We start from the raw sequence: 26,207 nt of genomic DNA, 5'->3' as shown, positions 1-26,207 counted from the left end.
GCACCAAGTTCTGTCATGAACCCGATGACACCACAAGCTGCTATTGCAGCTACGCTCACTAGATGGTGACATCCCACTTTAAACCTTCCAGAGAAGTGAGCCATAGAGTTAAAAAAAACAACTCTCAAATTACATTTTGGAGCAGCACAGTCTGGCTTTTAAAAACAGCAGAATGGAGGACACGCATTTCAAAGTTTCCAGTTCAGCTCCACTGGGCAAGGGCACACAAGTGCGACAGTGGACTCCCTGATGACAGATGGACTCGGAGCAATGAAGACAGGCAGATGTTTGGAGACCATGATCTGATCAGCAGTGGCGACCCGACACCTCCCTACACTCAGAACTGAGCTAACACGTGGAGAGACGAACAGACTTGAAAACAGACAGAAACACACAAACAGAAGGAGAAGGAAGGAGAATTGAAGGGGGAGGAAGAAGGGGTATGTACGCAAGGGAAAGACATAAAAAGGAGAACGGATGAGGGGAGGGAGTGTAAGAGAAAGTGAGAGTGAGCAACACAGTGGGGAGCAGGAGAGCGGGGTGAAAGGAAAGAGAAAGAACTCAGAAAGGGGGAGGGAGAGTGTTTTTATCCTCATGTGCACTCAGTCAGAGGGGTCAGTGAGTGCGATTGTTCCTGGACTGCCTGTCAAAACAGTGTGGCTACCACAGCGTCTATTCATCTCCATCCCACTCTGAATGCACATATGCATGTGCAAGTGCATGAGGAGCCTCTGAAAGCTTTTAATAATGCTCTTATTAAAGCCTGAGGAACAATCTAACAACAGAATCAACACAGCCTTTAGAGCTGCGTCACAGCACAACCACCATCATACACTGTGTTTGAATTTCAGCTCTGTCATGAAATGAAGAACTGCAGTGTGGAAGTGGGAAACAACTTGTTGTGGAGAAACACAAAAAATGTTGTCTTACCAGGTATAGAAGGAAAGTGTGCAGGCCGGTGCCAAGACCCACGGAAGACAGGATGCCCAGGCTTACCCAGTAGGCACACCACAGCGTCTTCCTCTCCATGTAATGCACATACTGCAGAGGCCAGAGAGAGGGACGGTCAACCACATGGCAGAGACACATGCACAGAGTGTGAGGAAAACAAGAAGTGTTCTGAGGGGGGCGGGGGGGGGCATAAAGAGAGAGGAGGGGAGGGACAAAAACGGAGTGAGAGAAGGTACGAGAGTGAAAATGTGCAATACAGAGGGCACTTTAGAGGGTGAGAGAGGGCAAGTGAGTTGTAGCAAAAGAGAGGGAGGAGAAGAGAGTGAGAGAGACATTTGGAGACAGAGGTTGTTGTTGAGTTTGGAGGACAGAGCCGTAGGGTAGGAATGCTCTTACACAACTAGTAAAGTAAGTCAAGCCAAGAGCTCTCCTCTCTCTCTCTGTTCCTCTTCCTCCCCTTCATCCACCACTATCACTGCATCTATCACCCTATTTTCACACACCCTTCCTCAAGCTGAGGCAGGTTGTTTTCAGGAGGAAGCACATAGTGTGTAGATTTCGGGAAGAAGGGAGGGGACTGAGGGGTAGAGGAAATTGACAAGTGGGGGAATGGGGTGAGCTCTGACCAAAGACTCAATTTCCCAGGAAACCTGGCAAAACAAAAACTGTGCAAACTGCACCTCTATTTACTGGCAGAACACAATTAAGTGCAATGCTGTGGGCGATTGTTACGTGTAGTTACTGGGAACTGATTATACAACCTCAAGAGTTTCTGCATAACATAAAAAAGAAAGAGTTTCATGGTTATGGTTTTCAAAATACTACTGATCATGACAGGAAAAAACACAAGGGGAAAAAAGTGAGGTTCTAGTTGAATCTATAGCACAGGTCTGCTGTGGGTTACACTCCGAGCTCTTGTTGTTTGCTTTGTGGACTTAAGAACTCAGCAAATACAATTAAATGTAGGAGGTTAATAATTAAGCAAATGTGATCTAGTGTGCTCACGCACTTGCGAGAGATGATGTTGTTTCTGCAGCATGAATCTCAATCTGCAGGCCAATAATGTGGGCAATATTAACACGTCCGGAGAACGTCAGGAGATTCTCCAGAGTTCAGAGCACGTCTGAAAGCAGTTTCAAAAACGTCCATGATTTAGTGCCCGGCGAATTAAAGAGATTATGAAATTGTATGACATACTACTACTGTACAGATTCACACTTCAGGTCAGCCTAACAAGGTGGTGGACATGAGTTAAGTTGCTGACCCTCCGCAGCACCTGTGTGGTCATAATATGCTATAAAAAACATTTACAGTATTCAGTCACCTGCTGGTGTGTCCCTTCAATACAGTAGGCAATGGAGAGGAGAATAAGCAGGATCAGGACGCCAATCACAGTCTGTCTTTGCTGCCAGAGCCTGGATGAAGGAGAGAAGGAGAATAAAGGTGGAAATAATGAATTTCAGTGTTAGGACGTAGAGGTGAACAGAATACATAGTTAGAAGAAAGAATGTGAATAATGAGTAAATATAAGTAGTCATTGAAACTCTGAGTAAGTATTACTAAAAGGCAAGGGTGCTATTTTCACATTCTCCTCTGGTGGAGAGAGACATCTGCTGGAAACTGAGCCACTACAGCACAAGTCTTCACCAACAGGAGCAGCACGATCACAGCTGAACTTCAGACGTGTGATCAATAAACTGCACAAACACATCACATAACCCCTTCATGCTGTATTACTAAAGGTTCAGAGTTGGGTTGTTTTATTGTGAACATGTTTAAAATAAAGATAACAATATCAATGGATGCAAGTCAGACAAAGGCAGATGATCAAACTTGAACTTTAACAGGTATTCAAAATAAATGAGTGAGTGGAATATCACGGTTTAATCAACTTTCATCATGGTCCATGATTGGGACAGTTTATCGCGGTTTCAGTCTTAGTTTGTTAGAATACAGAACAAATTCAAAACATTAGAAATACTGTGGAATTACTTGATTATGTTTTCTGGACTTAGCATCTCACATTTCACAATTTAACTATGAACTAAGTATTTCACTTAACAAGGCTGTGTAATACTACTTTTAGGGTTTGCCCACAACACTTTTAAACATTATATGAAACATGAAATGAATTTGCTAACTATTGGTGTATATAATACCCTGTGCTCATCAATTCGTTTCTAGCTAATTGAGCTAATCATTAGCCTACGTCCAACTTCAGAAACACTTGTGAGACAGCAGACCTCCTTCGCGTCACATTCATTCTGAAGCACTGGTTGTTTTCACCTGCTGTCCTGCTCCTTGTCTCACTGTGGTCTCACTCCACACTGTCTCAGCTCAGTCTGTCTCTGTTAAAATCCCCTGTCACTGGAGGGAAGCTAACATTAGCTTCAACGAAACGGCCGTCTGCAGGTTAGGTTAGCCAGGCATGCTAGTGAGCTAAGGCTGGCGCACGTGACAGCCACATGGAGCATCATGGCGCTACTGAGATTTAAATTGGAGAAGCTGCGCGTTGTTCTGAAGCAAATGTGGAGATTATTACTCACAGTGATTGTCACTTTACCACCGTCCGTCATCATGGCGGCTCAATGATTCACCTGGAGTCCACACAGAAGGTCAAACATACTATTTGCATTAGGGTCACATGACAGAGAAGGCAAAGAGCATCTATTTGTTTTTAGGATTTCTGGGCCGACCCATCTTATCTTTTTTAAATTACTGATTAAAGTCAGAACTCACTTTTTTTTTCCATAATGGCCCTAATCCTCTTCCGTGTAATAGTAATAGTACAAATTATAATTATAAATTAAATCATAAATAAATTATAATGTGTGCATGTGTTTGTAGCAACAATGTGTGCCACCATTTAAACTACAGTGGTGAGATTTCCAGATATGTGCATTTTGAAAACCTGTTGCTAATATGAATATAAGACTTGAAAATAAACCCTGAATCATGTGATCAGATTCATGCCTGAATCTCGCTATCTCAATTCAGCAGCCGCATCCTGCGAAGGACCAGGTCTACGCAGCCGACATCTTCTGCATCGTCCAACAGCTGAGTAAACCGCGTCAGCCAAACCGATAAGAGACGCTCTGGTCTTTTGAGTGCGTCACTAGCTTGTCCTGCCGTTACAATCATTGCCTAGCAACAAAGCTAAGGACGAAAATGTTCTTTGGTGGATTAAAAGTGCTGAAAACATGATTATTCAACATGTGTACTGTTAGCTGTTCAGTTGAGTAGTTACGTTTAAAAGTTAATTTTTCTAACAGTTTTGCTTTGAAAAACAGATCTTCACCTAAGTGCAGTGAACCATTGGATATCTTGTGCCGGGAAGGATCCACCCAGTGGAGCCTCTTTTGCTCGGGGCTGGAAGAACACATTTGTCGGCCACATTTGGAGAAGTCGGGACAGTTTAATCACGCCGCTGTGACGCAATTAGTCTATAAATGCAGCAGACGAAGGATGTGGCTCCTAAATTGAGACACAGCTTCTGAGGCACTTGGATAAGTTTGATGTATTAACTCCTCTCTGCGAAAATGTTCTGGGACACAGTTAGTATATTGAATTTTGGTTGTCTGAATGTTCAGACAACATTGTGATACTTATGGTATTTAAGTTACAACAGAAAAACAAGGACTGCTTTTTCAGAATGTTGCATTGACTTCTCATGATATCACTATGAACTATTCATTTTGTTAGTAAAGGTAACATGGAAGGTAGTAAAAGGTAAGTCCTGTAGGGACACAGTTGCTGTGATGAAAAGGTCAGTCAAGGGGCATTAGTCATTACACTAACATGTCAAACTTAACATAGCAAACACAACAAATATCACCTAACTAGGGATTTTTGTGCATGTGATAACTACACTGCATATGAAATGAGGAAGGAATTGCTGTTTTTGGCACTACCAAAGGTTTCAAGGTCCTGATCAGCTTCTTCTCTCTCTGTTTTCAAATCTTAAATCAGAAGAAGGTCTTAGGTTGCGGCAAGTGCAACTGGAAAAGGGTTACAGTGTGCATTTTCCTGTTGTGCACAAGTCAAGGCAGAATGAGACATCTGAATATCCTGGTGAGTGTTCACAGGTCCTTCAGATATTTGGAAAGATATGTCATAACATGAAAAGTGACCAAAAGAAACTGAACATTCCACATTAAAGGTGTGGACGCTAATGTGAAACCGGCTGCTGGATTTACAACGGAAAATGATTGAGCAATGTTCTCAAAGGTACAGGAGCTACAACAAGCTCTCTCTGCGCAAGTTCTATAAACTGTAGAGTGCTTTTTTTGACGTGATCTTTGCAAAGACTCAGTTCTGCTCAAGACAGACCGACCCAAACGTGGAAGACTCACACAACATCATCCTCATAATTACCATTTGACATCGGCTAAAAGAAGCAGTTCTAGCCATCACATTAGAGAAGTTCTGTGTTTACTATTTAATATGACCCTTGAAGGACATTTATGAAAAATTATATGACCTTCTGCAAGAAAGAACGGTTCACCAAGTCTTTGTTAAGCGGACTTTGCTGTAGTGTATCAGGGTTTAATGCAGTTCGAAAATGTTGCTGGTGGTGACAGGATTTAGTCAGTGTGAATGAAGTGTGCAAGAGCAGGAATGTCGCCACAGACACACGATTTAAAACTGTTGTATACCGTGAAATTGAGATAGATTCACTTGGCAGTGATGGGTGTAACCAGCATTGTGTGAACTCGTTTTGCGAGGACCTGAATGTTCTTGGATGTACGTAAAGGTCCTGCTCTACATTTTTAAGAAAAACAAGGGCAGAGCCACAGCCCCTGAACAGTATGTTGCCCCGAGGACGCCTGTACACGTGCTATAGATTAAAAACCACTTCATGATTTAGGATAAATGTCTTTGTATGCTTGTAGCTGTGTTGTGGGTGCATGCCCTCCCCCTTCAGCATTTACAACTGCATGTGTTTTTAGTGTCGGTGAACAGCAGCTTCTCTCAGTCAAAACACTGCTCACGGTGCTTGCGGCTCACCACATCCTCTTGTAGTTTAGAAAATAAACACGTTGTCCTCACACACTTAACCACAGAGGCCTCCCTGGGAGAACGCGCTGACCTTCTTTCGGGCTCTCGCTGTCAACAAAGATTATTAGGTGTGCAAAAGACGTGTTGCACAGTCTGGTGCTGTTAAAAAGTGGGTGAGGTTCAGTCACAAGGAAAAGAGGAAAAGCTAATCCTGTGATTTATGATCTGTGCAGCATTGCAGGCTTCATTTGGTTTCTAACTGAAGACTAAACAGTGACGGAGAAGGCTGTGCCACCTCCTGTCTGGGGCAAAGTGTGTGTGTTTTTGTGTGTCAGTGAGGGAAGTACAACAACCAACACCATAACTAACTCACAAGAACACTGTTTCGCTGTTGTCAGCACTACAGCAGCACATGAACATATTCAAATCATTATCTGTATAGTATGACTAAACCAAGTGACAACCAAGTTTCTTTTTTTGCTTTTTGCAGCTTGATTCATGCAAAAGACATAAACTGAATTTCTTCAAACATTTTTTCAAAGTTCCTCACTAAGTAGGTTAGAACATAGTTCTAACTCTCTAGATTCATTATTTGCAGCCAGCCAAACCCCACCTCTGGCCTCACCTCTGTATCCACTCTTTGAGAGTGATGAGCAGTTCCAGGCTGAAGTAGTAGAGCGTTAGTAGAGGTCTCTTCCATAACACCGGGGTTTCCTGCTCCTCCGTGTCCCTCGGCTTTGTCTCATCCACAGGAGACTCTGGGTCTAGGTATTACATGCACACAAATAAACATACAAAAGACTGACACCCCCAAAAATATAATGCAAATGCAACAGGAGCTTTCATGTCTTTTCAAAGATGGTGCTGATGTGCTTGTACGTTGATGCCTGTTTTTACCTGTCAGCCTTCCATTTTGTTGTTCCTGGACACCAACATGCCTCTGAGAGAGTTCATCCTCGTGCTCTGCCATCTCGTTCACCACAAAGGAGTGCTGCTGAGAGAAGAGAGGTTCATCATGGACAGCCTTTAGTACACTTGCCAAATCCAAAACCGACTCGTTCCCAGACTCACATTCAACAACACACAGCAACCCCAAACACACTGAAACATGTCTGCGTACACTCCCACAGGCCAGCTGACCAGCCAGTGTTTCCCTGCTGCTTCATCCTGCAGATAACTGGGAACCCAATCAGGCCTGTACATGGCCTAATGAGGCCTAATTCAAGTAAATGTTTCTGTGTGCACTCAATTATAAGTCTGCATCCCCTGCTGATCTGGAGACAATGGGTAAAAGAACGTGCAGCAATTTCTAGCTTTTTGTTTCTTCATCACATTCACTCAGAGGAGACACATCTCTGGACACATCTTCATACACATGCCCGCGAATGTCTCACTACAGAGCCTCGGGCCTCTTAGGAATCTGTCAGAGAGCAGTGAGATGGGGACTCTGACACGGAGGTATGCAGCTCACCATCTGGTGGAATTGTCAGTCACACACACACACACACACACACACACACACACACACACACACACACACACACACACACACACACACACACACACACAGGTTTAATCTCTCCATCCTGTGCCCTAGGTTTGGGCCTCTGGCTCCTGTTTCTGTGCATTCACACTTACATATCACAGCGAGCAGTGATAACTTCTGATTATTTTCTGCAACAGTAGTGACATTTCAAATATTCTTTTTTAATTTTGCTGTACGACAAGTAACAAAACAACCATCCCATCCCTATGTAGGTGCAGCATGTTTCTGTGCTCAGTGTTATCCTGAAGGACAAACACACACACACACGCATTCTGAGCACTGAACAACAAGGCTGCGAGTACACTGCTTTCTGACTCGTTCAATTGAAGGTTGACAGAGATAAATAAAAATCTCCTCCGACAATTCAACTGAAAAGCATTTGGAGAGCCACTCTTGGCCCTCTCCGGGAACCACAAACTATAGTTTTTCATCAAAGACTTTTAAAAATTGAGCACACTGTAAAAGCACTGTGCCATTTCCTCATGCACTATATTATTTAATATACCCTATCATTACTCCACTTGTACTAAGGAGAACAGTCTGCAAACAAAACAAACTTTAGAAATTGGTGCCAAAAAGGTTGATTTGTGTGAAACCGGCACAAATACAAATATGTGCTTTATTCTACATAGCAATAACTTTTATTAGAAATGTATATAAACAGTTCCATAACAACACCCCTGCTTGTGAGACACGGTAGCACAGCACTGCTGCTGCACACTTGATTGCGCAATAGCTTCCACCAAAACAACCCAGACCTGTTGAGTAACTCTTGTGCAAGGGACAATAAGAAACTCAAGACAGAGCACGTACACTCCAGGATGAGAAATCTAATGAGGTGTTATCAGTTTCCACGTGTCAAACTGAGATAAAAACACTGCACTGGAGAGTTTCAGACCCACACTGTGTAAAACAAAGCAGGGGCAGCAGTGTAACAGCCTATTGTAAGCTGAGTAAAACAAAAATATATAGAGAGTAAACTCACCTTTCAGCTGATGCTTGATCCACAGTGAGATCTGAGCTCATGTGAGATCTGTGGAGCCCCAGTGGCAATGTAGGGCAGAAGTAAGCTACCCATGAACTGCATCACAACTTGAGTGCAGGGTGTGGTGATGGAGGGGGCCAGTGAGGGATAGAGAACTGATATAGGGTTGCCGGGGGAGGGGAGAGCAGGCTGACAGAAGAGAGACACAGAAAGAGGGAGAGATTTCATCTTTTGCCCGGTCGAACCTCCAGAGATCCAGTCTAATTACAGGTCTATAAATAAATAGATGTCTTTCCTGGAGCATGCTTCTAACACTTCTCCATCCTCTGTGGGTTTCACACAAAGAGTGTATGGATGGCATTTGGGCAAAGAGAACCTTGGATAATTCCCCTCAGGACATTGCATATTTTTCATAACTAGAGACAGAAGACCTCATTGGTATTTCCATGTCGACTTGTTTATCAACATGAGAGAAGTATTCCGCACCACTTTCTGGGGATTGTTCTCCACCAGGTCACTCAGTTCCCACTGATGGAAGTTGTTTCTGAGTTTTTGAGTTACTGACGAATATAAAAAATATGAAGTGAGAGTAAGTTTCAATAGGAGACAACCTCTTGTCTCATTTACAACATTTAAATGAAAGTTTATAAATTTAACGTAGAAGCACTTTGTGAGAAAGGTGCTGTACATATTGAATTTGCTTACTTTAATTTCTTATACAAGCTAAATATAGATGATATATGTGTCATGCACAGCCTGTATTTACGCAGGATCGGTTACGTCCCAAAGTCTGATGTAAACTTTAGAGAGCCTTAAATAATAATAGTTTTGATACCACTTTTTTAAATTTACCAAGCAGTTCATAGTCTCGCATTGTAAAATAATATAATTAATTTCTAACATAAACACTGATGTTGTCAATACTTGTAGACCTCAAGGGAGTATATAGAGTTATGGTTAGGTTTAGATCTCACCCTAAACTTGAATCATAGTCTAGTCAGAATGAGACAAGATGTCATTTCTGATGTCCTGGTTGAGGTTAGTAGTAAAATGTGAATTGTGGTTAGGTTTTGGTTTGGGCCGGCCATGAATTGATAATGGTTGAGGTTAGGAATAATGTCTTGAGTAAGCTGTTCACAATGAATTGAAGTCAATGTAAAGTTCTGAGGACAATTAGACAAAAAAAAGGATTAGTAATAAGTATTACATTACTTGCAGAGTGTAGCTTATTCCCTGATGCAATGTCTACTTCATCATCATGAGTCTTGGCAGTGGTTTCCTCTGAACCCATGTCAGGTGTTTCTTCTTCACCAGTGATGATGCTGCTGAAGGTGCAATTTGCTGTCATTGAAGGGGGCGGGGCCTAATGTTACTTGTCAGCTCTGATTGGATCAATGGACTAATTCCCCTCCCATTGATGATTAGAAATATAAAACACATCAACATGTAACACAGCTGTGCATTGTAAAAAAAACAATGTTTGCTGATATGTGTGGTGGATTGAAAGTGAAAGTTACAAGCAAATCAATAAACTACATCATTACATTCCAGCACTTGCTGCACAACAGTGAGTGAAGAATGGGTATCTCAGGACAAGATATGGATGATTTTCATTCCCAGTCTTGTTTCACAATATACAATCTGTCAACAAAAAACTGTTTGTGAGTGTGTGTGGTGAATATGAGTGTTGAGCTGAGGACCTAGTGAGGCTGAGACCAGCTGCAGACAGGAGAGGGAGCTCTATGACTACTTGTTTGAGTGTGGACCATAAATACAGAGACGGTGAGAATATGTAGCTCAACAGCAAAATGACTGAGCATAAAAAACATATCCAGATATCAAAATAAAGATAAAAGTATGAATGAACTATACTGTACTGTCATCATGGCAAAAATGTGACTTGCTCACTGTCCATTTTCTGCTCAGCTCTGAAATTCACCATCTACACAGATGAAGAACCAATGTTCATGCATTATGCTTGAATTAATAAGTATACTTCAAGAATAAAACCAAATATAAGACAAATGAGAATCTCAAGAAGCTTGTCTGAGGAGGAATGCACTGAGTTGCATTTCTTCCTCTTTTTCTATCTTACTTACTGTTGATCACTTAATACATTCAGACAAACAGGAATAATTCAACTTAACACAGATATAGAGATATACACATAAGAAAACTAAGGCAGATTAAAACATATGAATTCAAATAAAGATAAAACTGAAAAACACATACCAGGGATTCCATAAAACAAAGTAACTTCACTTGGACACACAGTTCCGTAGTTGTGATAGTGTTGTTTATTTTTTTGCCAGAGATATTGATGCAACATAAAGATGCATTTCCTTTTTTTAAATATAAAAGTGTGTTTTTCAACCATTACATTAACACCTGTGAAATCTACTCTTAATATTCTATTTGTATGTAGAGTTGGGAAAAAAAAACCTAAAATGACATTTTCCAGTAGAAGAAGAAAGTCAGACAAAATATTACCCAAGACAAATCCACAAGTATCTTCCCACAGTTTACATGTAAAAAACGTGTCTCTCTAGTCGCGCTGTTGTGACGTCATCACCAAGGGCCTCGTAGAGTGGAGCGGACCGGGTCGTCTGATGTCTCCAGCAGGTTTGAATTAAACCCACTGCATTGATACTGTTGTTGTCCCGATGACTCGGTGACACGTGTGACCGCCAGGCTGCTGGGTGGTGGAGTGAGATTCACTGGGCTGAAGCGCTCTTTGGGACATTAAACGCTGCTGCCTTTAGCCAGGGAGCTAACGTTAGCCAGGCTAGTTTCAGCCTCTAAAGTTAGTTTGAGCTCGTTAACCCGCGAAGTGTTCGTCAGTTTAAAGGACGGTTTGCACAGGAGCAGTGGGAGATGATGAGAGGCAGAGTCAGCAAGGTCCGATGCTGTTTGTTTCATGTCAACTCGAGGGAAATAACTCTAAATAACAAAGTTCCTGCTGTGGAACTTCTTTGGATGAAGGTTGATCTCAGTTTGTTTCCCTCAAGTCTCAAAACGAAGCCCTCACTGAAGGAACTGCAATCTCCAGGAGAATCAGCTGCAGATACCTCAGCTCTCCTTTGTCACCATAAACTAAAGAAGTGCAGTTTAAAACGATGCATGATGTTTATCTTTTCTAATCCTCAATATTCTGTATTGATTGTCATGACTGTGCACACTGTAAAACAGAAATACAATTGTTAGAACTTTTTATAATCTCTTTACTTAGTTTTGGAATGATTATTAACTTACATCTTGTTCTTGCCAGTTGTCACATTCAGTCAAATGAGATTTGATCTTGTAATGGATGAATTTCACTATGATGATTCAGTGATATTCGCCAAAGTTGTCCTTCACAAATGTACATTTCTAAGAACCACCCCGAGATTCACTTTATTTGTGACAGGATTGTCACTTTAGTCAGATTTTTTGAAACTGATAAATACAGGAACAGCCCCACTATCATATGAATATCTGTCATCAGCAGTATCACTTAATTAGTCCCCAAAGAAAAAATTTGATTTAATTAGCATTTTCATTGTAATTACTTTTGACTTGGTTCATGATTTTTGTGTTTGTGCATATTTAGTCCGACATTGTTGTTGTTAATGTTTGTGCCTGTTGAATTTGTCAGTTTGTGAAGCCAACATTAAATACAAAAGGAATGAAGAGTTGAGCATCTACATGTGAATGACTGGTGAGGAAGACGGTGTGATTGTGGTCGAAAGCATATATGTGTCTATCTTTAACTTCCTCATATGTGCATATTTGTGACTTATTCTGTGCTGTTGTTGTTTGCAGGTGTAAACATGGATTTGCTGTACGGTCCGTTGGGTTTGGGTGTGGTAGCAGGACTGGGATGCGGGCTCCTTCTCGGTTGGCACCTTCGAGGACGCTTCGCCCCTGCATCCAAGAGCATGATGGCGGCGATGGGGAACGGCACCGGAGAGGCGAGTGTGATGGGAGAAGGAGGCGAGTTCAAGATGGTTCTGGTGGTCCGTAACGACCTGAAGATGGGCAAAGGAAAGGTGGCCGCCCAATGCTCCCACGCTGCCGTGTCGGCGTACAAGCAGGTCCAGCGCAGGAACCCCGAGCTTCTCAAACAGTGGGAGTACTGCGGCCAGCCCAAGGTGGTGGTGAAGGCCCCCGATGAGAACACCCTGATCGATCTGCTGGGTCACGCCAAAGAAGTCGGGCTTCCTGTCAGCCTGATCCAGGACGCAGGACGGACACAAATTGCACCAGGGTCCCGCACTGTGCTGGGGATCGGTCCAGGCCCGGCTGATCTGATTGATAGTGTCAGTGGAGACCTGAAGCTCTACTAGAGTTCCAGCTTCCACCTGTTGGACTCAAACAAGTTCCTTTGTAGATAAAACAATTTCCAACTTAAACGCAGCTGAGCTATATTGAGTTTGTATTTTTATATGACAACATTTGTGTTTTAGAAGTCCGATGACTCTTGGATCAGTAATAACAGCTTCATGCGTGTTTCTTTGCGGATTGTCCTGTGACATGTGATGAAGACAATGTTGTTGTTGGTTTCATTAAAATCTCAGCACTGTTAAATGACAGTTATAATCCTCTAAGTGACAAAAATCAATCTACAAAATAAATTGAAATTAAATTAGAAAAGTCTCTGCATATTGCAAAGTATTAAATACTTGCAGGTCACCACAATAAACAGTGTGAGTTCACATTACTTCACATCGCAGCTGTTGAGCCACTAGGATGGGATGGATCTAATATTAATATTGTGACTGGACATCATTTAGGTTTTGTTATAAAACTATGAAATATCTTAAGTGTTTTTCCTGGTGTCATCAGCCTCATTAGCTTCAACTGTGAAATACTTGATCTTCAATGTTACCGCCACCAAGGAGGGGGTCAGAACCAACTCAGGATTACTAGGAAACTTGGTGGAAGGATACGATATGCATCAGGGATGAATCCAGTAAATTTCGGTGCAGATCAAAGATTCATGGATCTTTACATAAAGAACAAGGTATATTTAAGGTTGCAGATCCAAATAAAAACCTGGATCTAGAGAATTTAAATGGATCAGAGGTGTAGGCTCTGAGTGCTTCCACTTCTATTTTCAAATAGAAACATTAGGTGCCAATGTTTTGAGATGAGGTCATAATGGTGGCATCTCGGCAGATCAGACTGGTTTACTTGATTTTTACCATCAGTGGGTGCTAGTACTACATCTCCATTGGGTTTTATATCAGATATTTATATATTCATATAACAGACATTACACAGACTAGACAAAGTAAAAGGAGGATGTTACAAACAGAATCCAAACACCAGAGTGCAGCTTCAACAACCGCTCCATCAATGAAATTCAAACGTGATCTGTACCAGATTCAGTTGTTACTAGTTGGTTTTAAAGGTAAAGTAGAATCAGTAGCATGTTCAAAAACCTGCGTTCTTAAAACCTCTGTGGGGGTGAACCAGTGAGGTGGTTGTAGGATGTGAGCACACTTGCACCAGTCACTGAGACTGAGCTCCACCTGCTGTTGCCTTTGACTGAGAGCGACACAAAATCAACAGCGCGTTTCCTGTGATCTTTTGTTTGGATCGGGTCGACTCCCAGCTTCACCTTTGCCTTGTAAATTTGCACTGTGGGAAAATAGAACACTCTGGTTTGGAAATGAAGTCATCACATTGTTTTGTACGATGGTACTTTGGACTACAAACATGATCTGCTCTCTGCACTTTACAGCCTCTGATTGCTCTGCTGTGACATCACTTCCCTTTCTGAGAGACAGAAAACAACCAAGTATATTCAAGACACAAGCAGACTGCTCTTGACAAACAAGAAGCCTTTATTGTTAAGTGGAAAACAAAACTGCTGTTTCATTCATTATGATCCTGATAATGCACAATCAAGTATCTTAAGTGCACAATTTCAATCTAAGGTAATTTAGATAAGAATATAAGCTCATAGGAGTTAATGATTGATTTCTTGTATACACGCAAGCCTTTAATAAAAACTTCAATTCCTCACAAGTCTGTGATACTGTTTGTGAACAGGATGAGCGGGTTAAACTGAAAAAGCTAAAGGCGACACTCGACAGAATGTGAGGAGCGTATGGTTTGAAAAATCTCCCCTGCACCCTCAATAACAGATATCCAGCAGACACAAACTGCAGCATAAAGAGGGGGCACGGGGCGTGTTTGTCAAACAGGTCTGCAGTACCTCCTGAGACGAAATGGTCCCATGTTAGAGCAGTGTTTAAAGCACATGGCGATGTCATGGGACTGCAGATTTGTTTGGAGAGTCCTGCATAGGCTTTGCTGGAAAGAAAGAACCTTTCCTGAAAATCGTATGTAAAATACTCTCTTGGAATTTCTTCAAGAAATAAACCTGAAGTGTGAGTTTGGGGGACTTGACAGGTTCGACGTAGTGTTTCAGGACTGTGGTCAATGGAAGCGGCAGTCTCATGTTCAAATATAGAAGAACACAGTAGCAGTTTGTGTGTCTGAATATACAATAATTAAATGCATTTTACAGTCGGACAGAAGAAGCTGCTCACACACACAAAAGGAAAAAGAGGTTCTACATTAATTTCTTTTCACTACAGAGTGCAAATCAGATGCTTCACAACAGACCTTTTTTTTTTTTTTTACTTGAAGAGGACTAGCTCTTCTCACAAGCCCCCCTGTTGTACATAAACCATTTCCCAATCAAATAAAATAGACAAAAGAAAAAATAATCTAGTCAAAACGGAATGTGAGAAAATTAATCTTTGTGATTCAATCTTTTCTTTGACGACAAATAAAACTGAGTCCTTCATGACAGTTTAAAATTGGAAAAAAAAAAGGTTTATCGGTATTATCCCGAACTCCCTGCAGAGGGCAGAGAAACAGAAATGGTCTGGTGAAGGACTGTGGGAGATGGATGGATGGTCGCTCCGGCCTACATGTGGAGAGGAGGGGGGGGGGCGGGGTCTTTACATGCTGTAGCCGAAGCCCGGCTGAGCTGGTGGCTGAGTGTATCCTGCAGGTGCCTGGTAGCCGTAACCATAGGCCTGCTGAGGGGCCACGGGTACGCTGGGGCCGGCTGTCAGCATCAGCTGTGGTGTGCCTACAATGGGTCAGACATGTAAAACATTTAATCAAACTACTTTGTCAACATATAGTTAGTATTTCAGCTGTGAGACCATAAAGCAGCAACTAGAACACTACACTCTGTAGAGAGCATACACACTCATAGATATCAGTCTCCTTAATGTCAACTGAAACTAGTATTTAACTCTTAATAAATCATTACATAAGACTTTGTTGCTCATGAATATTTAATACTAAAGAGAAATACCTAATGACATTAACAATGAAATGCCAATGTCATCATCTGTTACTGGTTTATTGAAAGTAGAACAACAACTGTGCATTTGATCATAACACCGAGTAGATGTCCTTACCATAGACGATGGGTTGCGTCTCTGTTGCTTGCTCCTCCTCTTTCCTTACAGACTCTGAGGTTTCTAGTTTATCTACCTGCAGGGAGAAGAAACAAGTACATTTAGGACAAAGCCACATCAATGTTACGAGTAAACAACACACTAAAGAAGTTTTAAAAACAGTTACATGTATTCAGCAACTACTCTGTGACAACCTTTCTGACAAGATTCACCAATCTGTGCAAATTTCACTGAGAAGCACGACAAAATGAAACCCAACAGAAGACAAGGTGATTCAACCAGAGCTATTTGCGTTTGTATTTGCTTTTTACACAGATATTGCAGATATGCATACACCTTGTACTGAACAGCAGCAACAATATAAAGTTCAACTGATTATTTTCATTCCTTATGTTGGATCCCTCTTTGTGGCTTGACTGACAGCGAAAAAAAAACACCTTTCAAAACAAAAAAAGAAGAACGTCTTCAGGCAGCATATCCGATGCAGCAACAAATGCATCAGTCCTCAGTGGGAAGCAGCAGCATGTGGATGCAGATTGTTTTCTACAGTTAAAAATAAGAGCTCACTCAGCAGTGCACTTAAATGCATGTTTTCATCATTCACTTTTGCCATGCCTCTTTTTGATGAACAGCAGATTATTTCTGTTCTCTGCACAGCTTCAACAGGCTTAAGCTTCACGATCCCATGCTTTGTGTGTTACAGCGATGCAGAGAGGAGGGTTAGTCTCGTGACGGGTGATATTACTGGTCTAAGGTTTCTCGAGATAACCAGGCACAACCAACAGGCTCCTTCTACATGTAACGCATGCTTGTTCCGGTTAGTTAAAGTTATAACCATCAAAATACATCAACAAAAACAAACACACAGCTTTATATTGTGTAGTGTCACTGACTGTGAGGAAATAGCTGGATAGACAACGTATTTTATTTTCACTTATAGTTTAATGTGTTGCTGCTTCTACTTTACAACAAGGGATAAGGGCAAACTATTTTAACTAAACATGCACCTTCTAATCTGATGCAAAGTCAGTTAACTAGGTTTACGTCATTTCTCACCAAGAAATGGATGCATGTGTTTTCTCTTGTAATATCCTCTCCTTAAAAACATCATCAACTTGTTCCTCATCCATAAGCTTAAATTTTATGACTATACATTCCTACAGCCAATTATAATATGCATGTGTTTCTTAACTAAATTAAAATCAGAAATATGCAGAGGATAACAGATTTTTATGCTTAATAATCGGCATTCAGGTTAATACATGAAGTCATCTCTATTTATCTATCTATCTCAGTGTTTCCCAGGAATCATCCTAACTGTGGTCGTCCACCACGTTCTAATTTGTCCCGCCAGTTTTATAATGAACCAAAAATGTTCACACGTCTCATGACAACATAAGAGATGTCCAACTTTGCTGTATTGTGTAGTGGTGTGCAGAGCTATTTGTTGCGCCCTTTTGCTATTGTCCTTAAAACTTCATAGTTTCAGCTGCAGTTGTGGCATGCAATGAAGTTCCTTCTCTCTAACGCCAGAACTCATCTTTCACTCTAGTCTGTGTATCTGTCACTCAATTTGTTGCACGCGAGAAAGAAGGAAGAAACGTTGATCGACACCCACGCACACACACATATATATATATTTATATATATATATATATATGGTGAAAAAAACCTAAGATTAGAGACTGTATCTACAACGACACCCTACAAATGCTATGCATCAGCCTGAAAGATGTCTTGAGACTGTCGAAGTGAGAGTGTAATGCGTGGTATAGCTAAAACCATGCACACTCAAGGCTGCAGTCTTCCAAGCTTAATACTAATAGCTTTTAGCTTTCACCTGTTCTGTAACTGCATCAACCTGGAAGAGAAGAGGTGCAGCATAGTAGAAGAAAATTTAAATAATTTCGCCCATAAAGAAAACTGGTAAAGAAGGAAGACTAATAGAAAGCCATCATGAAGTATTTAAATTAAATTGTGGGTGAGAATTGTGTGTGGATATTCACATCGGCATTCGTCTCTGACCAGATAACATCATTTTTACAGAAATAAAGTCTGTATTTAAATCAAAACCATTTAATTCACAGTTCACTTAGCTCCAGCCTGAAAAGAACATAGATGCCCCACCTTGCTGAGGTATTCCCTCATGACCTGAATGAAGTATGGCATAGAAAAGTCCATGATGTTGTGCCTCCAGGCGGTCTCCAGCACCACGTCAGGCCGCAGCAGGTCATAGCAGGTAAACAGGCAGGCGGCGAAACACTCCTTCTTGTTCTCCATTAGGAACCAGGACAGCAGCTCCTCTGCCAGCTCTGTGTCCTTGGACTCTGATGCATACTGCATGGCATCCTGCAGGGGGGACAGGAGAGTACAGACAGATTGTGGAATAGTCTCAAATCATTATAGCAGTTTATCTGAAATATAAGTGGTGATGATTGAACCATGATTGAAAAAGAAAATTGAGAAAGCACCTTATAGAGCTTATCCTTCTTGCAAAGTTCCACACTCTGTTTCCAACGGTTGTTGCCCTTGAAGAGGTAGGCGGCAATTCTCCTGAACTCAATCAGCTCGTGCTTCTCCAAGCGCTGGGCCAGCGAGATGTTGTCAAAGTTGTCGTAGGCATCTATTGATGCTCTCAGTGCCTAACAGGAGTGACATAAATGACATAAATGAAAGGAGGGTTACATTTGGGAGATAGAATAAGATTTGATTCAATACCGTGGTCCTGCCTCTTACCTGATAGTCCTCCTCTGTGATGAAGAGATTGTTAAGTGCTTCATTGACTGATTTGTTGTTGTGGTTCTGTACTGACCGCAGGTATGGTTTGACCAGAGGCAGCTGTTTCACCTGTGAACATGTATTACAATCAAGATATCAATCCCGGCAAACAAAGCACTTTTCAATCATATTCCTTTATCATTATCAGAGTGTATTGACGTGTACCTTGCTGAAGAAGTTGACAGCACGGGAGTGGTCCAGTCTGGGAGAAAGCACTATGAGCAAATCATTCAGTAACAAGGGCTTAAACTCCAGATAGAACTGGGTGGCTTTGTAGTACAGCTCCACGTTGGCCACCTACACAGGGTGCAGAGGGAAAGAGAGTTTCAGAAACAACTATTTTAAGATGATTAACACTGGATGAGGACAGTGCAGCATGAGACATGAGGCTGATTCTAATTTTGCAGTATAGCAGCCTTTTATAATATAATAATCTAAGCAATAATACATAAAATTACAGTTGAACTGAAGAGAATGGATGGGAGTAGCATGAAATGTCCATTATAGATTTTACATTAGTGTCATTTTAACTGAAAAGATAAATACAATCAGTAAAATAAAAACAAAGTTAGTGATCTCAAACTGTACCTTTGTGATGATGTCTTTGAACTGTCCCTCTTTCCAGGCGTCCGTCGGGTGGTTCATCATGGTGATGATAGCGTTGTCGAACTCCTCATACTTGTCGTAGAGGAAGACCAGCTCGGCCCACAGGTGCGCCTGCTCCGCTGCTCTCAGCACCTTTGGAATGTTAACTCTGGACCAAAAGAGCTCCAGATGCTCTCTCATCTTCTGGGGCTTGAACTTGGAGTAAAGAATGGCCAGCTCCGTGAACATTCCCATGTGAGCGCGCTCCAGGCCCAGGGCGGCTTCCAGCATTGTGATCAGCTCCTCAAAGTAACCGCGGTCCTGAAAGAGAAGGGAGAGGATTTAGGATTTGGTAAATGTGTGTTTATGAACGTGAGCTCAGTTTTTAAAATAGTGTACAATAATGCCTTCATTTCCAGCTTACTTGGTAGTAGTTGATCAGCTCCTCCAGCTCATCAGCATGAACCACAATGTGGAGACCACACATCTGGGCCAGTCTGAACTCCTTTCCATCCACGCAGGCGAAGCACACCTCTTTCCAGGTGCGGGTGCTGTTGGCCTTACGGGCACCGTCCACTGCAGCCTGGTACTCCCCGAGGTGCACGAGAGTCGAAGCCAAACGGCCAAAGTTGGAGACGTTGTTGTACAGCAGCTTAGCAGCATCGTACATTTTCTCATCATAGCAGCGATCACCGACCTGCAGGACAGATCAAATAAAGATTCACTGTGTCATTGTGTTGACGTGTCGGCTGATTCACTGAGTCTTAAGTGAGAGTGAGTCTAACCTGCTGGATGTGAGCATTGTTGGGTCCATTTATAAACTCTTCCAGTTCTGCCAGGCGATTGGTTTTGGCCAAGGCAAAGATGAGCTCTGTTTCAACGTAGGACTCACGGGCCTTCTTACGAGCCATCTGAAGAAATTTGACCAGGTCCTCCCAGTTACCTGAAACAAATGGACAGTAACATCAAGGTGTGTTGTCACATGAATCCTCTTTTCTGGGTAGATGTGGAATACTACCTTGACTGCACTGTAAGCCGATACTGAATAATGAAAATTTCAGCAAATACCCCTCTACAATTAACTCCACAAATAAGCTGATGTGTCCCATACTGATAGATTTAAATTCAAGCGGCAAATAAATAAAACTCTGCTTCTGGTCATAGTGATTGATGAGGTCACAATACATTATCTCCTTACCACTTTTATCAGCAGCCTGCACCACCTCCATGTACGCAGAGGGGTCATCAGCTTTGATGTAGGAGTCGATGGCCTCCTTAACAAGGCCTTTCTGTAGCTGAGCCTTAGCCAGCTGGCTCCACACAGCTGGCTCATTGCAGCGTTCTGCAAACTCATAGGCCCGGTCCAGGTTGCCAATATGCTCGATCAGCACCTAAGGAAGAACAAAGAAAAAACAGGAACGATCAACACTTTTACCAATCAATAAATTATTAGTCTAGCTGTATAAGAGATAAAGACCGACCTGCACAGCAGAGGTGTTGACGTCAAACTTCTTAAAAATGGCAAAGGCCTCCTCAAAGAGCTCATTGCTGATGGCGATGTTTGCGATATCAGGAGCGTCATAGTTGTCAAGCCTGCTGATGTACTCCATCACACGAGTGCGGTCAGCTTTGATCGCTGTGAGGATCAGCAGATTCTGCAGATTTCTGTGGGAGTGAAAAGGCAAAGAACTTTCAGGAGATTTTCTTTTTTGGATTCTGGGCAGCAGTGAAAACCTTGACATGTTAATGCTACATACCTGTGTTCACTGAAGACGGAGTTGTCCAATACAATCTTCTCCAGCAGCTCGATGAGCTCATTCGGTAAATCTGCGGTCATGAAGGCCTTGACTGTGACTGACACCTCCTCTGGGTCCTGGGTTTCTGACAGTGCTGTTTGCACCACCTGAGAACAGGTACAAGAGAACAGAAGTTTAGAAAACCATCAGGCTCCAGTACTGAATGAGATGAAACCTGCCTTGTGTTTAGTTCACCTGGTCAATGAGTGGTCTTCTGTAGGGGTTGCTCTCGAGCAGCACGCTAGCCCACAGCTCGGGATCTTTGCGACGGACCAAGTAGCGAGACAGGCTCTTGAACAGGGAGTTCTCATTGCAGACCTGATGTTGAGAAAAAAAAAAAAATACCATAGCATAGACAGTTAAATGCAGCGCAGAAGAAAGTGGACTGAAACTCAGACAAGTAGTCAGAGGCCAGAACAAAGATTCATCCTCACATTGATCAGCTCCTGGTCACACTGTCCTCTCTCGTAGGCCACACAGGCCAGGTGGGGGTCTCTCTTCTCGCAGTACTTTCCCACCACACGGCTGTCATAGAACGGGTTTTCTCGCAGGAAGCGTTCTGGGTTGTTGTTGCTGTCGATGTAGATCTTGGCGAGGGCATTGTGGGTGGCTGGCTCTTCGCAGCCTTCATGGATACGAGACTCCAGCCATGGCAGCAGCAGCTTCAGTCTGTAAGACAAAGAGATTCAAATTGGCTGCTCAGATCTGCGTGAATTACAACTCAGATCCTATTTGGGATAACAGATCGAGATGATTATCTACTTTTGGATCAGTATTTGTTTTAATGCCTTTAATTTAGATTACTGTAATTGATCAATTATTTAATTTAAAGCATTGTCAGCACAACATGTATTGATCTGAAACATTCACATGGAGCAGTGCAGCACCTGTTTCTCTTTTCAACCTCAGCAACTAGTTCATCAGTGGAAAACTGTCCCCTGACGACCAGGATCAGACTCTTGATGACATCCTCTGAGCAGTCCACGTCTAACAGACCACCAACCACAACAGGTAGACGGCTAGGGTTCACCTGAAACACAATCAATCTCATTTAGCTTATGTCTGTAAAGTAAGGATGCTGTGTAATAGTAACTTTAGTGTTTTTTGCAGTGAGCCTCACCTTCTGAACATAGATCTCAATGTACTTCTGCAGGTTGTTGCGATACAGGTAGAGGACCAGGTCATGGACAAAGTCGAAACGGTCACAGACGATGATGAGCGGCAGCTGGTCGGTGAGTTTGGCTTCCTGTTCACCACACAGAGCAGATGGAGAGAGTCAGCAAGATATGGTAACCAACATAAAAACAACCACACGAGCCACACAAACATCAGCCAAACCTGATTCACCAAAGGAAATTCTTTTAGTTCAGTTATGACTCGTTTTCTGTATGACAGATTTCTCAGGTGCATTTTCCAGGTACATGAACCTTCAAATATTGCACAATACAATATCAAAGGGGGAAACGAAATAAAAGGTTTGCCACTACAACAAACTGATGTCACATTTCACAGGCTAGAGGATGATTAGATGTAAAACTAATGTGAATCACATTAGAACAAGACCTCTAAGTATCCTAGAGGAGCTTTCTTTCTCATAAGGAGGAGAGCTGCGAGTCACCAGGTCACGACCAGGTAGCACTGACTACTAGTCCTCTATCCTATGATGCACTGGAGTGCATTGCCATCCATACTCATACAGGATTAACAAACTGGGATTGTGCACCATTGTTAATATCACCCAAGAACATGCTGCACAGGCTAGAGGCTCTGTTACAGGACTACACACTGACCACACAGACATCTTAAATGTCCTAAAACGTCTCAATTTGAATTGGAGCACATGCTCCTAACTTGTCCGACAGTCACACAGAAAACATCCAGCACAATGCTGAACTCCAAGAAACTTGTTACATCCCAGTGGGTGTATGGATTGTGGTGTACGAGCAAACAGTGCATGTCTGCATACAAATCCCAGTTTCAATCCTGTGCCTTAAATTAAGGGTCAAGGATGAAAAAAAAAACAGGCGAAGTTTGGTACTGTGAGCAGGGATAGATTTACCTGATACATGTCCTGCCATTCAAAAGACAAAGGAGAAAAGCAGAAAAGATAATTGACTGCCATCAGGACGGTTGGCTGAAAAATTTTAACCAATACAGGCAAATTGCTGTGGATCTGCTGTTAATAATGGTCATAATTTCTAATCTATTGGAAGGGGTCAAAGTGCTAATCTGTTCAAATTGTCTTTTAATAACATGTAGCATTTTAAAGGTTATATATAAGATATTCAATGCCATTAGATGTTGCGTGAGGGATGAATGGAAAGCATTGTTAGCCCCATCTTCCCCCTCCCCTTCCTTTTCCCTGAGATGTTGCAGTGTTGCGAAGCCCCTTGAAAAAGGCCCCGAAACACACAAGCAAAACTGAGTCAAGTTGCGCTGTGAACAGACGAGCCATTAAAAAGACAATCCAGTAAAGAATGGGCCTGCCAGAATCCAATCTAAGCTGTCCTGCACAATAGAGCTGGTTAGCATATCTAGCATCAGTAGTATAGCTGTGCCGTGCTGTGGGTTGACCAGAGACTGTACAAAAATAGGGTGTAGCCACAGCGTTTCTGCTTAAAGGGCTCCATGGTGGGCAGGAGACAGATGTGTTTAAAGTACTGTAAAGAAAGGTGGCAAAAAAGACCAGAAATATGTGATATGAATGAAAACAGACTGGAACCCTAAGGAAGACAGAAGAAAGCTGTAGTGGCTTTGTGCTTCAGAATTACCTTAAGGAAGTTTTTGACACGCTCAGGGTCGTAGCAGTTGCTCTCACGACAGATCCTCTCCACCTCTTTTATCTGGCCTGTCTTGCAAGCGGCCTGGATGTATTTGAAGTGAACTTCAGGGTCCTGACTGAAGTTCACAATAGAGCCCAGGAAGTAGAACAGACCTGAGACAGACAAAGGTCCATTATAAAAAGACTCAAATGACATCAGCTCCCTTCAATGTAATGACAGCATTATAGATACACTAATACATACTGTCAAAATTATATTAATTGAAATTAAATATTGCTCCATGACTTCAGTTTTTCTTTTCTCCAAATAGCTTATTTAACCTTTACTAGAGGTGGGGAAATTTCTCGATTCTTAGATGCATCACAATGTGAATGACTCTGCAACGATGCAGAGACAGAACATTCAATTCAAGTTTTCTGCCAGAAGAAGGGATGCCCTTCTTACCCAGGATCATACATATTAATTTAGCAGGTTTTTATAAAGATCAGTTCTAAGTGTAAGTGATAAGAAAAGAGCAGAGGAGCAGAGTCCCTTGTTGACCAGCAGGGGACAGGTGGGGCCACCCTGATACAGTAAAGGCTAACGATGCTGTCCACAAGTCTAAACTGAATGAATGTCAAGTCAATTTGGAGAACACTGACCAGTGTTATAGACTGACTGCTGTAGTCCAATTATTTTATTGAAAAAGGTTAATTTGTAAATTAAAGCAGACGTGAAGTTGCCCACCTCTAGTAGTCACATAGTGATAAAAATACTAATCCTGTATATAAATAAAATTGTTTGATGCATCGATGATGATTTAGTCACAGAATCGTGGCCCTCTGAATCAAATCGAACGGCCTGGAGATTCCCACCCCGTAATAGTAGGAGTGGCAATAAATCACCTCTAGGACATTCTGTACAATCTATTGATTGTCCTGCTTCTGCTCTGACCTAGTTGTGTAATTAATAGCTGGGGAACATCTATCTCAGAACACGGGCAGGAGGGAATGGCTACATAACTAAGAAACAAGTCAAATGTTAATCTAATGGCTGGCTGGAGACAGGAATATGTATGTTAATTGTCCCATTTTACAAAATATTATATTGCTACTTTTCAAATCTTTGTCTCTCTAACTGACCAAGCATGCCATCGGTGTCTATGAACTTCAAAAATGCCCAACATTCCAATTTTCTGAATTACAGAATACCGAAAAAAAAAAGATTTGAATATCAAATGAAGCAGTATGCTTTCATTAAATTTGTGATCTCACCTTCAAAGCTCTTGAATGACTCAAAGAGCTCAGTGAGGGACTGTGTGCTGAGCTGCTCGTGGTACTTGGAAGCCACCTGGACACAGATCTGCAGGTTCTGGCGGATGTTGGCTGACAACATGGCCCTGAGGCACTCCAGAGAGTCTTCGACTGACAGCGAGCCAAAGAAGTTCACCAGCCACTGCAAGTGCAGAAGGGAAATGTTATTTTAGGTCGTTGGACAAAGAATAATCGCTTCTAGTTTTAATTTAATTTTCCTCAGTTGGTGAGTGAAGCCTACCTCTGGGTTGAGCAGGTGTGTGTGCACAACAGCGCGCTTGATGTCGTACAGGTCAGTGTAGTGCTCCAGCGCCCTTTGCAGGAGTCCAGCCTTCTCACACAGCTGGGCGATGTGGGGACGATCGTAGTTGGTGAACATTTGGTTGCCTAGGATAGCATCAGCAACCTGCACCCATTACAAAGAAATAAAACAGTTATAATAAATGGTTTCTCAGTTTTATTTATAAAATTCCTTTCAGTAGAGTATGTGCACGTGTCTACCTGTGGAGCATGCATGAGGTTCATCTCCAACAGCCGAGTCTGCAGTGGTCCTTCTGAGGGTCTGTTGTTCTTCAAAGCGTCCAGGAGGAATGACGTGCACTGCTGGATCAGGTTGTACTCCATGAACACATCCACGATCTGGACAGACATAGAAACACATTGTTAAACAACTCTCAAGGAGAAATCAAGTTTGTGTAACTGCTACAGCTCTTCCTTTGTTCTACTAAAGTGCTACTTCACTATAGTTAATAGTGAACAAAAGTCCTACTGCAGCCTCCTGCAGTAATGCGGCAGTGACATTTTTTTACTTCTCCAAAAGACCAGTTACAACGTAAAGTAAAAGTTGGCTGACTACAACTCATTTCCTCTTCCAACACTCGATGACAGCCTCTGATGCAATGTGTTATTCTTAAAAGTCTTTTTACCGGCCAGTACAGCACTTTAGGCAATACAGAGGGCTGTGTCAGCAGTTGACATTTGCAGTGCAGAGACTTTGCAGTGGCAGGAAGCAAAGGAAGAGGTGCAGTTCCTATATATAAAAGGATTGCTGAGGTTCACAGATGCT

The 26,207-nt window shown here is 42.2% G+C and overlaps 3 protein-coding genes across 12 annotated transcripts in view; 1 reads left to right on the top strand and 2 right to left on the bottom strand.

The window, feature by feature from the left end:
* Nucleotides 1-8,620, bottom strand: part of LOC109628416 (vacuole membrane protein 1-like) — a 59,771-nt gene extending 51,151 nt beyond the window's left edge. For 5 of the 7 annotated variants that reach the window (XM_069509923.1, XM_069509926.1, XM_069509927.1 and 2 more), the window contains exons 1-5: nt 8,481-8,620; nt 6,847-6,940; nt 6,575-6,713; nt 2,276-2,366; nt 931-1,041 (exon numbers count right to left, since the gene is read on the bottom strand). In XM_069509923.1, the coding sequence (XP_069366024.1) occupies nt 931-1,041; nt 2,276-2,366; nt 6,575-6,713; nt 6,847-6,919 (414 nt within the window). In that variant the 5' untranslated portion in view covers nt 6,920-6,940; nt 8,481-8,620. Of the gene's footprint in view, nt 1-930; nt 1,042-2,275; nt 2,367-6,574; nt 6,714-6,846; nt 6,944-8,480 lie in introns of all 7 variants that reach the window. The other 2 variants (XM_069509922.1, XM_069509925.1) reach the window with 1 other exon arrangement.
* A 2,361-nt stretch (nt 8,621-10,981) lies between these two features.
* Nucleotides 10,982-13,112, top strand: ptrh2 (peptidyl-tRNA hydrolase 2). 3 transcript variants are annotated; one of them, XM_020085656.2, is made up of 2 exons: nt 10,982-11,102; nt 12,282-13,112. In XM_020085656.2, the coding sequence occupies exons 1-2, from the start codon at nt 11,090-11,092 to the stop codon at nt 12,803-12,805; spliced, it is 537 nt and encodes a 178-aa protein (XP_019941215.1). In that variant the 5' UTR covers nt 10,982-11,089; the 3' UTR covers nt 12,806-13,112. The 3 variants fall into 3 exon arrangements, with proteins under 3 accessions (XP_019941215.1, XP_019941216.1, XP_019941217.1); XM_020085657.2 differs by lacking the exon at nt 10,982-11,102 and adding an exon at nt 11,178-12,177; XM_020085658.2 differs by lacking the exon at nt 10,982-11,102 and adding an exon at nt 11,241-11,378.
* Nucleotides 13,113-14,290: 1,178 nt separating this feature from the next.
* cltca (clathrin, heavy chain a (Hc)) overlaps nt 14,291-26,207 on the bottom strand; it is a 30,466-nt gene continuing 18,549 nt past the window's right edge. Inside the window, exons 11-31 of one of the 2 annotated variants that reach the window (XM_069539990.1) lie at nt 25,643-25,780; nt 25,383-25,547; nt 25,103-25,283; nt 23,838-24,001; nt 22,187-22,312; nt 21,954-22,096; nt 21,501-21,735; nt 21,262-21,384; nt 21,028-21,173; nt 20,752-20,935; nt 20,469-20,661; nt 20,056-20,213; nt 19,695-19,967; nt 19,274-19,591; nt 18,851-18,982; nt 18,644-18,754; nt 18,379-18,549; nt 18,035-18,256; nt 17,748-17,768; nt 15,908-15,983; nt 14,291-15,570 (exon numbers count right to left, since the gene is read on the bottom strand). In XM_069539990.1, coding sequence (XP_069396091.1) covers nt 15,437-15,570; nt 15,908-15,983; nt 17,748-17,768; nt 18,035-18,256; nt 18,379-18,549; nt 18,644-18,754; nt 18,851-18,982; nt 19,274-19,591; nt 19,695-19,967; nt 20,056-20,213; nt 20,469-20,661; nt 20,752-20,935; nt 21,028-21,173; nt 21,262-21,384; nt 21,501-21,735; nt 21,954-22,096; nt 22,187-22,312; nt 23,838-24,001; nt 25,103-25,283; nt 25,383-25,547; nt 25,643-25,780 — 3,414 coding nt within the window. In that variant the 3' untranslated portion in view covers nt 14,291-15,436. The remainder of the gene's footprint in view (nt 15,571-15,907; nt 15,984-17,747; nt 17,769-18,034; nt 18,257-18,378; nt 18,550-18,643; nt 18,755-18,850; nt 18,983-19,273; nt 19,592-19,694; nt 19,968-20,055; nt 20,214-20,468; nt 20,662-20,751; nt 20,936-21,027; nt 21,174-21,261; nt 21,385-21,500; nt 21,736-21,953; nt 22,097-22,186; nt 22,313-23,837; nt 24,002-25,102; nt 25,284-25,382; nt 25,548-25,642; nt 25,781-26,207) is intronic. The other variant, XM_020085655.2, reaches the window with a different exon arrangement.

Source organism: Paralichthys olivaceus, chromosome 15 (genome assembly GCF_024713975.1).
Source record: "Paralichthys olivaceus isolate ysfri-2021 chromosome 15, ASM2471397v2, whole genome shotgun sequence".
Lineage (NCBI taxonomy): Eukaryota > Metazoa > Chordata > Actinopteri > Pleuronectiformes > Paralichthyidae > Paralichthys > Paralichthys olivaceus.
The sequence above is the reverse complement of the archived record's forward strand: the minus strand, read 5'-3'. Positions and strand labels throughout refer to the sequence as shown.